The sequence below is a fragment of the Aythya ferina genome (assembly GCF_964211825.1).
Source record: "Aythya ferina genome assembly, chromosome: 6".
Lineage (NCBI taxonomy): Eukaryota > Metazoa > Chordata > Aves > Anseriformes > Anatidae > Aythya > Aythya ferina.
The window spans coordinates 34,322,069-34,332,267 of NC_140303.1; the positions used below are offsets into that span (position 1 = coordinate 34,322,069).

General features: G+C 66.5%; 1 protein-coding gene across 3 annotated transcripts in view; it reads left to right on the forward strand.

Annotated features, from left to right (window-relative positions):
• Positions 1–6,939, forward strand: part of NHEJ1 (non-homologous end joining factor 1) — a 29,415-nt gene extending 22,476 nt beyond the window's left edge. For 2 of the 3 annotated variants that reach the window (XM_084523269.1, XM_084523271.1), the window contains 3 exons: positions 5,813–5,930; positions 6,155–6,304; positions 6,537–6,939. In XM_084523269.1, coding sequence (XP_084379395.1) covers positions 5,813–5,930; positions 6,155–6,304; positions 6,537–6,841 — 573 coding nt within the window. In that variant the 3' untranslated portion in view covers positions 6,842–6,939. The remainder of the gene's footprint in view (positions 1–5,812; positions 5,931–6,154; positions 6,305–6,536) is intronic. The other variant, XM_084523270.1, reaches the window with a different exon arrangement.
• Positions 6,940–10,199: the final 3,260 nt, after the last annotated feature.

Consider the following 10,199-nt stretch of genomic DNA (forward strand, 5'->3'; position numbering starts at 1 on the left):
ACATCACCGGGGGCTGCTCCTCCCGGAGACAAACCCGGTGCTTTTTAGGGGTTTGCCGCCCCCTCTACCCACCCCCCTGGCCCCGGCCTGTGTGTTTTGGCCAGGGGGGGACCCGGGGAACCGTGTCCAAGAACGGCCGCTCTGGCACGGAGACGGCACACGGGCAGGGGGAGGGCAGCGCGTCCCCCTCGCTGAATAAACATGGGCTGGCCGGGGCTGGAGGGGGCTTTTCCAGGCTGGACCACACCCCGGGGGGCTATTTTTTGCCATGAATGAAGGGGCTGTGTGCTCGCCGGGCAGCCTGGCCTCCTGCCGCTGCGCCGAGAGCGAGCCCGACACTCAATCCTGCTGCCTGGCCGGGGACCAACATCTGCGCTGAGCAGCTGGGCACCGCGGGGACACCTGGGCACCACGGGGACACCTGGGCACCACGGGGACATCTGGGCACCTGCACAGCTCAGCGCTGCCCGTGGGGACACACGGGCACTGTCCCCACCTGTAGGGGCATCGCCTTCCAGCCCCGTGTGGTCACCATGCAGAAGGGGCACCTTCCTCACCGGGGCACTGTCTGGAGGGGACACCTACCCCCTTGTCCCCTCCCCGGGCCCCGTGGTGCCGTGCCGGGCACGCTGCTGGCTGCACAGGAGGGAAATTGAGGCTGCCACCAGGCAGGGGGAGGTGGCAGTGACTCAGTGGCGGTGCCAGCAGCGGTGCCAGGGCTGCCGGGGCGCGCCAGACCCAGTCCTGCCGGCCCTGTGTGCCCGGTGAGCCGCCTGAGTCAGCCCGGGGTATTCGCCCTGCTGCTCCCCCTGCGTTTCCTGCTGCGGTTTCGGGTGAGGACGGGGCAGCGTCCCCAGGGGTTGCCCCTCCGGCCGGGTGCGCCCGCACCTGGGAGGAACTGCGAAGCCACCGGGGCAGGGCAGCCCCTGCCCTGCAGCTCAGCCCGGTCCCGAACGCGCCCAGATTCCCCCCAAAGCCCCTAATCTCGCTTGGCTCAGCCCCAGGCTGCTTCCTCTCCGAGCCCTGCTATCACACCTAATCCCCTGCGTGCCGAGTTCGGGGCCACGCTGGGTGCAAGGTCCCCCTGGGTCCCCCTCGCCACCCCCAGGTTTGGCTTTCCAAGGGGTCTGGGGGCTGCTGTGCCCGTCCCCCTGCTGCCGGCACCGAGCTGTGGCTGTGCTCCCCCTGCCCCTTGGGCAGCCTCGCAGCCCCTGGGGGAGCTGTGAGTGTTTGTTGCCTGTCTTTGCCGGGTGGAGCTGGGGTGCAGGATCCCACCCGTGGCCGTCCCTTATCGCCGTGTGGCACCCATGTGATTCATCAGGTGTGGCTCCGTTTCCATCACCCCACTTTGCAGGAAGTTTCCTGGCCAGTTCCCCCGTGCGCCCTGAGCAACAACAAGGCAGGATGAGCTGGCCAGCCTTCCTGAGAAACCCTACAATAACAAACCAGCGCAGCGTGTCCAGCTTTCCTGGACAGACAATAATAAACCGGCGTGAGCTGGCGTGCTTCGCCGAGGAACCCGACCACAATAAGCCCGGGTGATGTGTCCACCTTTGTTGAGCAACCCTCCGGCAACAAGCTGGCGCGAGCCACCCGGCTCCCTCGCAGAGAGGGGTCCCTGAGCTGTCCCCTGGGAAAAACTGGGGGTGCCCGGCCAGCAGCTCTCCATGCGTCCTGCTTCGAGTCCTCCCAAGTCCTCCTGCCCCGCCAGGACCTGATTTAGGCACCTCCTTGCCAGGCAAGCACCCAACTCACGGGCTGGGTGCCCCTGGTGCACACCGTGGCTCCTCTCCGAGGAGAGCGCAGCGTCGTGCCGCTCGGGGAGGAGCTGCAGCAGTGCCTATACCCTACCCCTGCGCTGCCACCAACCCTCCTTTTCTCCCAGATTTGTCCCTGGGAGCTGGAAGAGCAGCGGGAGGGGAGGGCAGGGCAGGGGCAGGACCCCCAGCATCCCCGCGGCCTCCCCGGCGCGGCGGCGGCGGCACAATGCGGAGCCCCCTGGGCGCGGGGTCTGCGAGAAAGGCTGTAACCCAAGCCGTGAAAGCAGCACGAGAGGGGGAAAGAAAAGGGTATTGAGCGGCAGGCTGCTGCGGTCGCCGGCCAGCATAGACCGCCGGTTGTTAAGCGGGTGCCTCGCTTGCAAAGGCTGCCTTGATGAAGTGTGAGCCGGCACTTACGGAGGGACGCGGGCAGGCATCCTCGCTCCATCTTCCGCTCACAGTGCCGCTCTTTATGCGCCTGACATTTGCTCGCTGGAAAGGCCCCGAAAATCGGGGGAAAGGAAAACATCACCCGCGGCAGGGCCCGAGCAGCTCCGGGAGGAGCTCCGGGGCCGTGCCGGGGCTGTGCCGGGCCGTGCCGTGCCGTGCTGCCGGGCTGCCCCGGCTTCGCCGCCCGCTCTTCCCCGGGGTGACCCCGTCACCTCTCGGCAGCTCCGGGCTGCCTTCCCCAGCCGGCACAGCCGCTTCCTGCCAGGTGTGCGAGGTGCTGGCTCCGTGCCTGGGAAGCCCTGGCCATCCTGCCCCTGCCTGCGCTGCAGGAGGGACGCGCTGCTGGCTGCTGCGCCGCGTCCCCAAGGGCTGGCATGGCACGAGGTGCTGGGGGCTGCGGGGACAACCCTTGGGCAGGTCCCTCAGATGTCCCCCACCGGGTTGTGCGGTGCCCGGGGCGTGCTGCAGGTGGCTCTGAGGCAGGGAGGAGGGTTGGAGGTGGAAAGGGGTATCAGCATCCAGCCCCCCGCCCTCCAGCTGTGTCCTCCCGCAGGTGGGATCCCTCGGTGTTGGCACGGGCTGGGCAAGCGGCTAGCAGAGCTCGCTGCTCATCTCTCTGCATCCCAGCGTGGATCCCAGGGTGGATCCCTCCCTGCCCAGTCTGCAGGACATTTAGAGGATCACGGGCGGCGATGCCCAGCGCGCCACAGGAGCGCACAAAGCCTGCGGCAAGGGAAGGTGACAGCAGCGTGGCCACCAGGCACAGCAAAACCCCAGCCCTGGAGCCATCCCCCTGCCCTCCAGGGGCTGCTGCAGCATCACCAGCCCCTGCATATGTGCCAGCAGGGCAGCAGTGGCCGTGCCCATCAGCGGAGAGCCAGCGTGCTGCTCCCAACCCACTGCTCCACGGCACCGCCAGCCCGGGGAAGCCGTGCCCCCCCCCCCCCAGGCCCACACCCCTTGGCTCCCGGCCCCGGCAGGAATTATTAAGTGTGCCCCTGTGGAGCATGTGCTGAGGCTGGCCACGGGAATGTGGGCAGATCTGACATACAAGCCACAGCAGCCAGGCTGTAATTTCCAAGCGGGCCCCGTTCGCTCTGTTTTCCAGTTAAAAATATATTAAAAAATAGGAATGTGGGGTTGGGAGCAAAGAATGTTGGTAACCGCTTCGAACGTCTGGTGTGATAATGAAAGGGTCAGGCCCCGGCTTTGAGCACGACCGATTTAGACTCTGCTGCTTGGCACCAGCACGGGGAGGGGGGGCCCAGCCAGCCTGCAGCCCCGTGCCAGGGGTCGGTGCTGCTCCTGCACCGGGGGCACGGCGCGGGGCTGGGGGCCGTGAGCCCCTCGGCCACGCTGTCGGGGGCGCATCCGAAGCCCCAGCTCCCCGGAGAAGGGAGTCGGGGCAGGGTGGGCGAAGCAGGACGGCTGGGGATGGGTTTGGCACCCTGCCTGCTGCTTCCACCTCGCCCCACCACCTCCCCGGAGCAGAGCCTTGGGCTGGGGGCACCACGCGAGGTTGGGTTCATCTCCCCACGAGCGCAGCCCGATGCACATCCCATTCCCAGCTCGGGGCAGCCCCCCCTGGCTCGGCTAATCGCGGTTCAGCCCGTGCTGCCGAGCCTCCCGTGCCGGTGTCTCAGCCTTGAGTGGCTCCTGATAGCGGGCACGGCGCTCGGCCTTGCGGCCAGGCAGTCATAACACCACCAGAGGTCGAGCTGCTGCCGTGCCCCCCACCGTCTCCGCGGGGGGAAAACCCTGCAGGCACCCCGCTCCTGCCTCTTCCCTGCCTCGGGCGTTGTGTTTATCCTGCAGAGAAGGGATGGGAGGAAAACAAGGCGCCGGCAGCCAGGGCTGAAGGCGCAGCGGGGACGAGTTGCTGCAGCAGGGTTTGCTCCAGGGATGCTCTGGGGCTGTGGGGTAAAAAGGGAGGGCAGGTGCCCGTCCCCAGGGCTTGTCCCCTTGCTTTGGGGACACCTCCTTGTCCCTCTCAGCCTCCGGGGCCATCAGGCGGCCGGTGGCTGGCACAGCACGCTCTGCTCCCTGCCGAGTCAGGGCTTTGCAGGGGAGCTCTTCCAGCCCCGCTCACAAACCCTTTTCCCTTGGGGTCTGCGCCAACGCGGGCGAGCTCCGGCAGCCCGATGGCTCGGAGCTGGCCAGTGACTCCCAAATTCCACCCCGGGCTTGTGGTAGCCACATTTAGAGCCGAGCCCTTCCCGGAGGCATGGGCAGGGGGTGCCCTGCACCTGCGGCCCCGTTTCCCACCCAGGGACCCCTCGGCAGGGCAGTGGTGCCCGGGGGCACTGACCCGTGCGGTGCTATCTGGGACGCTTTGCTCGCCCCGCCGCCGGTCCCGGCTTTTCCTGGGAGCTGCTGTTTGCTTTTCTCTGAATTATGGCTCCTGCCTTTGATCTGGGCTGTGTCGGCCACCCGATGCCAGCCCCTCTGCTGCCTTTGAAGTGCAGTCGCCTTCCCAGCACCGGGCGCCTGCTTTTGCACCCGCGGGTGCAAGTTTGGCACCGTGGGGCTGAGCCATCAGGGCTGGCGCGTCCCAGGGGTGTCCGAGGTGCTCGGCATCCCTCCTCCTCCCCGGCACCTTGTGCTGCTCGCAGCTCGGAGGCCGGGCAAAGCCGAATCGGGAGGTTTGCCCTCTGGCTGGCAATCCCAGGGATGCTGGCAGGGCGCTCGCACCAGAGCATCGCTCCCTCCTGTGGCAGCGGGCAGGGCCACAGGAGGTCCATGTGGAGAGGCTGGCCAAAAAAGCAGACCCCAGCGGCATTTGTGGCCTGATGCAGAGCGTTTTTTGTGCCTCTGCTCCCAGCAGCAGGGCTGAGACCTGCGGGGATGGTGCCTTTCTGGCCACCAGCACTGGCATCAGCTCCCTGCCCGGCGGGGAGCACCGGGGGGGTCTCAGCCTGCCCTTTCTGCCCTTGGGAAGCCGGGCGCACGCTTTGGACTCTGGCCTTGAGTGGGTCTGAGCGTCCCCATCCCCTCCCCGCTCCCCTGGCCGGGAGAGGAACCGGCCTTATCTGTTACACTTTGTTCTCCTGCTGTCTGGGTGTGGAGCCCGGCAGAGATTAGTGCCAGACCTTTGACACGCACAAACACGCACAAACACACACCAGTAACCACGCTCGCCAGGGAGCCCGGCTGCACACGCATCCCTGTGCACACTCGCTCACTCCCTTGCACAGCTGCCCGTGCACATCCCTCCCCCGAGCCCTCCCTGCAGTGCGCAGTGGGCGCCCAGCACCTCTCCATCACCATCACCTGCACGAGCTGGGGCAGCTGCTGGAGCCACCGGGGAGGCTTGTGCTGCATGTATAGGGGATGGCTGTGGTGAGGCAGGGCCTCCTGGTCACCACCACGTGCCCGGGGTCCTGCCCGTGCCCGAGGCTTGTGGTCCTTATCGGCTTATCCCCGCTGGGGAAGCCACAGCCCTTCCCGTGCGATCTTATCTCCGGCGGCGTTTCATGAATGGCTTGCAGGCTGTGGCCGTGCTGGCCTCCTCCTAACGGGAAAGCCGCAGGTGTGTGTGTGGGTCGTTTCCCAGCCCGGCGCTGGCGGCTGGTGACGGTGTCCCCCTCGCTTTGTCCCCGCAGAGCCTGCCCCAGATCTGCGGTGCGGGGGACGGGCAGGCGTTCGCCTCGGCCCTGCGGCAGCTCTACGCGGCGGTGATGCTGCAGGAGGCCAAGCAGGCTCGGAAACGGCACCACTCAGGTGAGGAGCTCCTGGATGCGAGGCGGGGGCGCGTGGGGCACCCTTTGGGCGAGCCCCCATCCCCGGAGAACGGGAGCTGGGAGCTGGGTTGGGGGCAGCCCGCCCCTTGCACGTGTCCCCCTTTGCTTTGGGCCGAGCTCCCCAAGCTCCCGGTGTGGGTTTGGGCACCGCCACGTGCTCCCTCGTCTCAACCCCAAATTGCATCTCTTTGCTCCTGGCACCAGAGGACGCCGAGGGCTCGGCACCCGCTGCAGAAACCTCAGGGCACCCCGACCTGCCACCGCAGTCCCCGGAGGATGAAACAGCGCCTGCGAGCGAGGGAACCACGGTGAGCACGGTGCTAGGAACAGCCTGGCCGTGCCAGGGGCCGCCAGGTTGGCATGGAAAAAGCCACCCTGTGCGCTCCTGCTGGTCCCAACACCCAGCTTTCGCCCCCCCCACCGTGCATCCCAGCCCCGTGCCCGTGCAGGGCAGGCTGGGGGGCTCAGCTCGCTTCTTACCACGTCCTCCCCCCTGCACCCTGGTTGCGCACACGTGTGTGACGGTGCACATCCACCGCATGGGGGTGGGGGGGCGTCACTGACGCTGCCTCCCCTCTGCCCCCAGCTGACCTCCTCCCCGGCGCAGAAGCCCCGGCTGCCCGCGGCCAAGGCCAAGCCGAAGAAAGCGAAGGGGCTCTTCGGCTGAGAGGTCGCTGCCACCACGCGAGAACACCTGCGAGAGGCAGAGCAGAGCACGGCGCATCCTCCGCCTCGTCCGCACCTCCCCGGGGACGCTGCCGGGGCCGCTCCCCGCTCCCGAGCTGCCTCCAGATGGGGACGTGGGCACCTCGTCCCCCCGATGATGTCTCAGGACAATTTTTTGGTGCCTCTCCTTGGGTGCAGCTCCCAGACTGCCCACGCTGGACGTGAGGGGAGCGGGAGGGTGCTGCTGCGGGGGTGCCAGCAGGGCAAGGAGACTACGCAGCTTGCTCCCGTGCTGTTTGCATTAAAGGGCTGTGTCTGGGTGACGTGTCCTCCCCTCCTGCTCTGTCCTTCAGCCAGCAGTATCCAGACAGGGGTGCTCGTGAAGGAGATCGCTGAGTCCTGCCCCTCCATACCCCATCCATCCATCCATCCATCCATCCATCCATCCATCCATCCATCCATCCATCCACCCACCCACCCACCCACCCTCTAACCCTTGCTCTCCTCTTCCAGCCCTTGTGTCCACACGCATCCTTTGGAGCCGGGATGCCACTCCTGTGCCCAACCAGGTCCCAAAATAGCCAGCCAAAAACGGGCAGCGCCGCGCACCACAGGGACCCCTGCCCCTGCCTGCCCCCAACTCCCCGGGGCTGGGCTGGCCGCAGCCTCGCTGCCTGCTCTCACGGGCGGCGAGGGGGAAACAAAAACATCCGGAGCAGCCCCCGTGTCTGTGGCAGGGGAATGAAAGGGCCTTTGCAGGGCCGCAGCCGGCCAGTCCCAGGGCGAGAGGTTTTTATATTTCCTCTCCGAGGGAGCAGCGTGCGGGGCAGGGTGGGTGGTGGGAAGGGGAAGCTGCGGGATGGGGAGCTTGTGCTGACAGCCGTAACCAGCTTGTGTCATCTGCCAGCATCTTACGTGGGCAAAAAAGCACCCAGGAGCTGCCCCCCCCCCCCCCTTGGACAACCTTTGGTTTGGGGCTTGGGGCACGGACCTGCTGCAGGGACAGATCCTGCCCCGCTCCCCCAGGGGAGGGACGGGCTGCAGGAGCGGGGATGAGGGTGGGGAAAGCAGGAGATTGGAGCTGTCAGCGGGGAAAAAGAGCTCTGCTGATGCCCCCCAGCCCCCAGCCAGGGCAGGGCAAGGACCCCAGCCCCCGTGGCTCCAGCACGGAGCCCACCGGTGCCTGCCTGGCCCAGGTTGCCGCCGGCCCCGGGGAGCGTCACCGCTCATTGTCCCATCCCGTCCCGCTGGGGTCTCCTGCCCTGTCCCCACCCCTCCTCCTCCCTGGAGCCGGCTGGATTTGAGCTCCCGACACACATTAAAGGCCACAAGTTCGGCCTCGGCCTCCATAAATTTGATTCCATAAATATTAGTTTTCGCAGGGTTTAATGAAGCCGTTATGCCGGGCACGGCCCAGCACCCCGACCCGTGCCCTTAATAAGGGCTCTGTGGCCTCGATTAAAGGGACCTTTCAATCGCTGTCAAGTATTTTTAGAAAAGGAAAAGAAAAAAAAAAAAAAGAGAGAGAGAGAGAGAGAGAGGGGAGAAGAAGACGACCAAGGCAGCGAATAGGGAGAGGAAAATCCCAAACTCGTTTGGTGCAAAAATAGAGAAATAGCACCACCTAGACTGCCTGCAGCACCCCGCTCCGCGCCCGCCCCGCGCTGCGCCCGGCTCCCGGCAGCCCTGCGGGGCCTTGGCCAGCCTGAGGGGTGCGGGGATGGGGCTTTGTGGGGTTGGGGGAGAAGGGTTTGGGGATGGGGACCCTTGTGGGTCAGGGAGAGAGGGGCTTGGGCAAGGTGAGGACGCAGCCGGGAGCGGTGTGTGGGGACCGGGTGTCCTGGTGGTGTCTGAGAGTGGCCGAGGGATGCTGGAGGTGCTGGGGGTTGCAGGGATGGAGCCTGCATCCCTCACACCTCTGCTGGAAGGTGATTCCTCCCCATACACCAGGGCTGCAGCTGCCAAACCCCTGCCAGGACCAGAGGGTCAATGGGGAAGAGTGATTTTGGGTGTCCCCATGCAGGAGCCCTGCAGTCCCTGCTGCATGGGGACACAGCGGGCTCTGCATCCAGGGGACTGCCACTGCTCACCACGGCCAGATGCAGGATGCTGCCCTGCATGGGCAGCAGCCGTGGTTGCAAGCCAAGTCAGCTCCCCGTCCGAATTTGGCTGTGTCAGGTCTGGAAGAAACAGCCCTGAGTCCCTGTGGGGAGAGGGTACCCGTGAGGGTGAGCACGGCGGGGAGCTGGGCTCATTTCTCATCTCATGGGTGAGCAAAGCAGCCCGGGGACCTTGCAGACTTAACCCAGGCTCTGCTTGTCCCCTGCCTGTGGTGCACGGAGAGCTGTGCCCTTGCTGCAGCCCCAGGGAAGGCAGAGGCGGGGATGGGGAGTGGTGCCGGGACAGGTCTCTGCTCTGCCTGTTGGCTGCCTGAGGATGCTCTGCTGGAGGAGCCAGCCGAGGAGGAGATGTGCAAGTGTTGGATGTGCAAGTGTTGTGGCTCTGGGGGCTGCTGGCCAGCCCTCACTGCTCCATCACCTGTGATTGCAGCAGCAGGACATGCGAGGCGGCCGGGCTTCGCAGAGCTCTGGGCACAGCTTTTGGCTGCGTGGCTACCGAGCACAAAACCCAGATGGAGAAACCCCCGGCCAGCTTTGCTCCCGCAAGGGAAATGGGCTTTTGGGGCTGCTGGGCTGCAGCATCCCAAGCACACGGGTGCTGCGGGCTGCATCCCTCTTACCCAGATCTCTTGGTGCCGATGAGGCCAGCGCAGACCTGAGGGCAGAGCCGGGCTGCTGGCTGGGCTGCTCCAACCTGGCCTGCCCGGGTACCCCTCGGAGCACCCCGCGCCCCGTGCCCACCAAAGGGCACGGTGGTGAGGGGGCATCCCCGCAAGGGCTGCATGTGCAGGGATGTCCCGAGGTCACCACCTCACCTGGGGACAGCCTGGGGAACCAGCAGGGTGCCCGCAGAGCCCTGCCGGACCCCTCCCCAGCGCACAGCTTGGGGAGAACCGGGGGGGGCCCCGCGAAGCCTCGCTCCTGAAATCAGGGTGTTGTATTTACTTTCCCCTTTTGGCAGCTAGAAGGGGAAGCCCATCCCAGCCCCTCATTGTTGTCTCAGCGAGTTAATCAGATGCCATAATCCTGTTGTGGAAATATCGGGCCTCCCTGGAAACAATGGGGAGCGAGAATATTGTGGTTAAATTTCAACCAGCTGCCTCCCTGCTCTGTTTGATCCCCGCCCGCAGGCCCGGGCCCCTGGCGAGCAGGCGGCGCGGCGGGGGCCGGAGCCCCGGGGGTGCCACCCCGTGCCCACGCCGCGCCGGGGGAGCCCCCCGGGGGGGGGGGCTGCCAAGGAAAAAAAAAAAAAAAAAAGAAAAAAAAAAAGGGTGCAGGGGGGGGAGCTTGGAGGTCCGGGCGCGTCCCGGGGCGGCCCCGGGGGGCAGGTGGCGGCGGGCGGCCCGGTGGGGTGGGCTGCGGGCCCCGGGGCTCGGCCGGGGGGAGGAGGCTGCGGGCGGCCCGGGGCAGGTTCCGCGGGGAGGAGGCGAGGGAGGGAGGGCGCAGGGAGGCTGGGACACGGG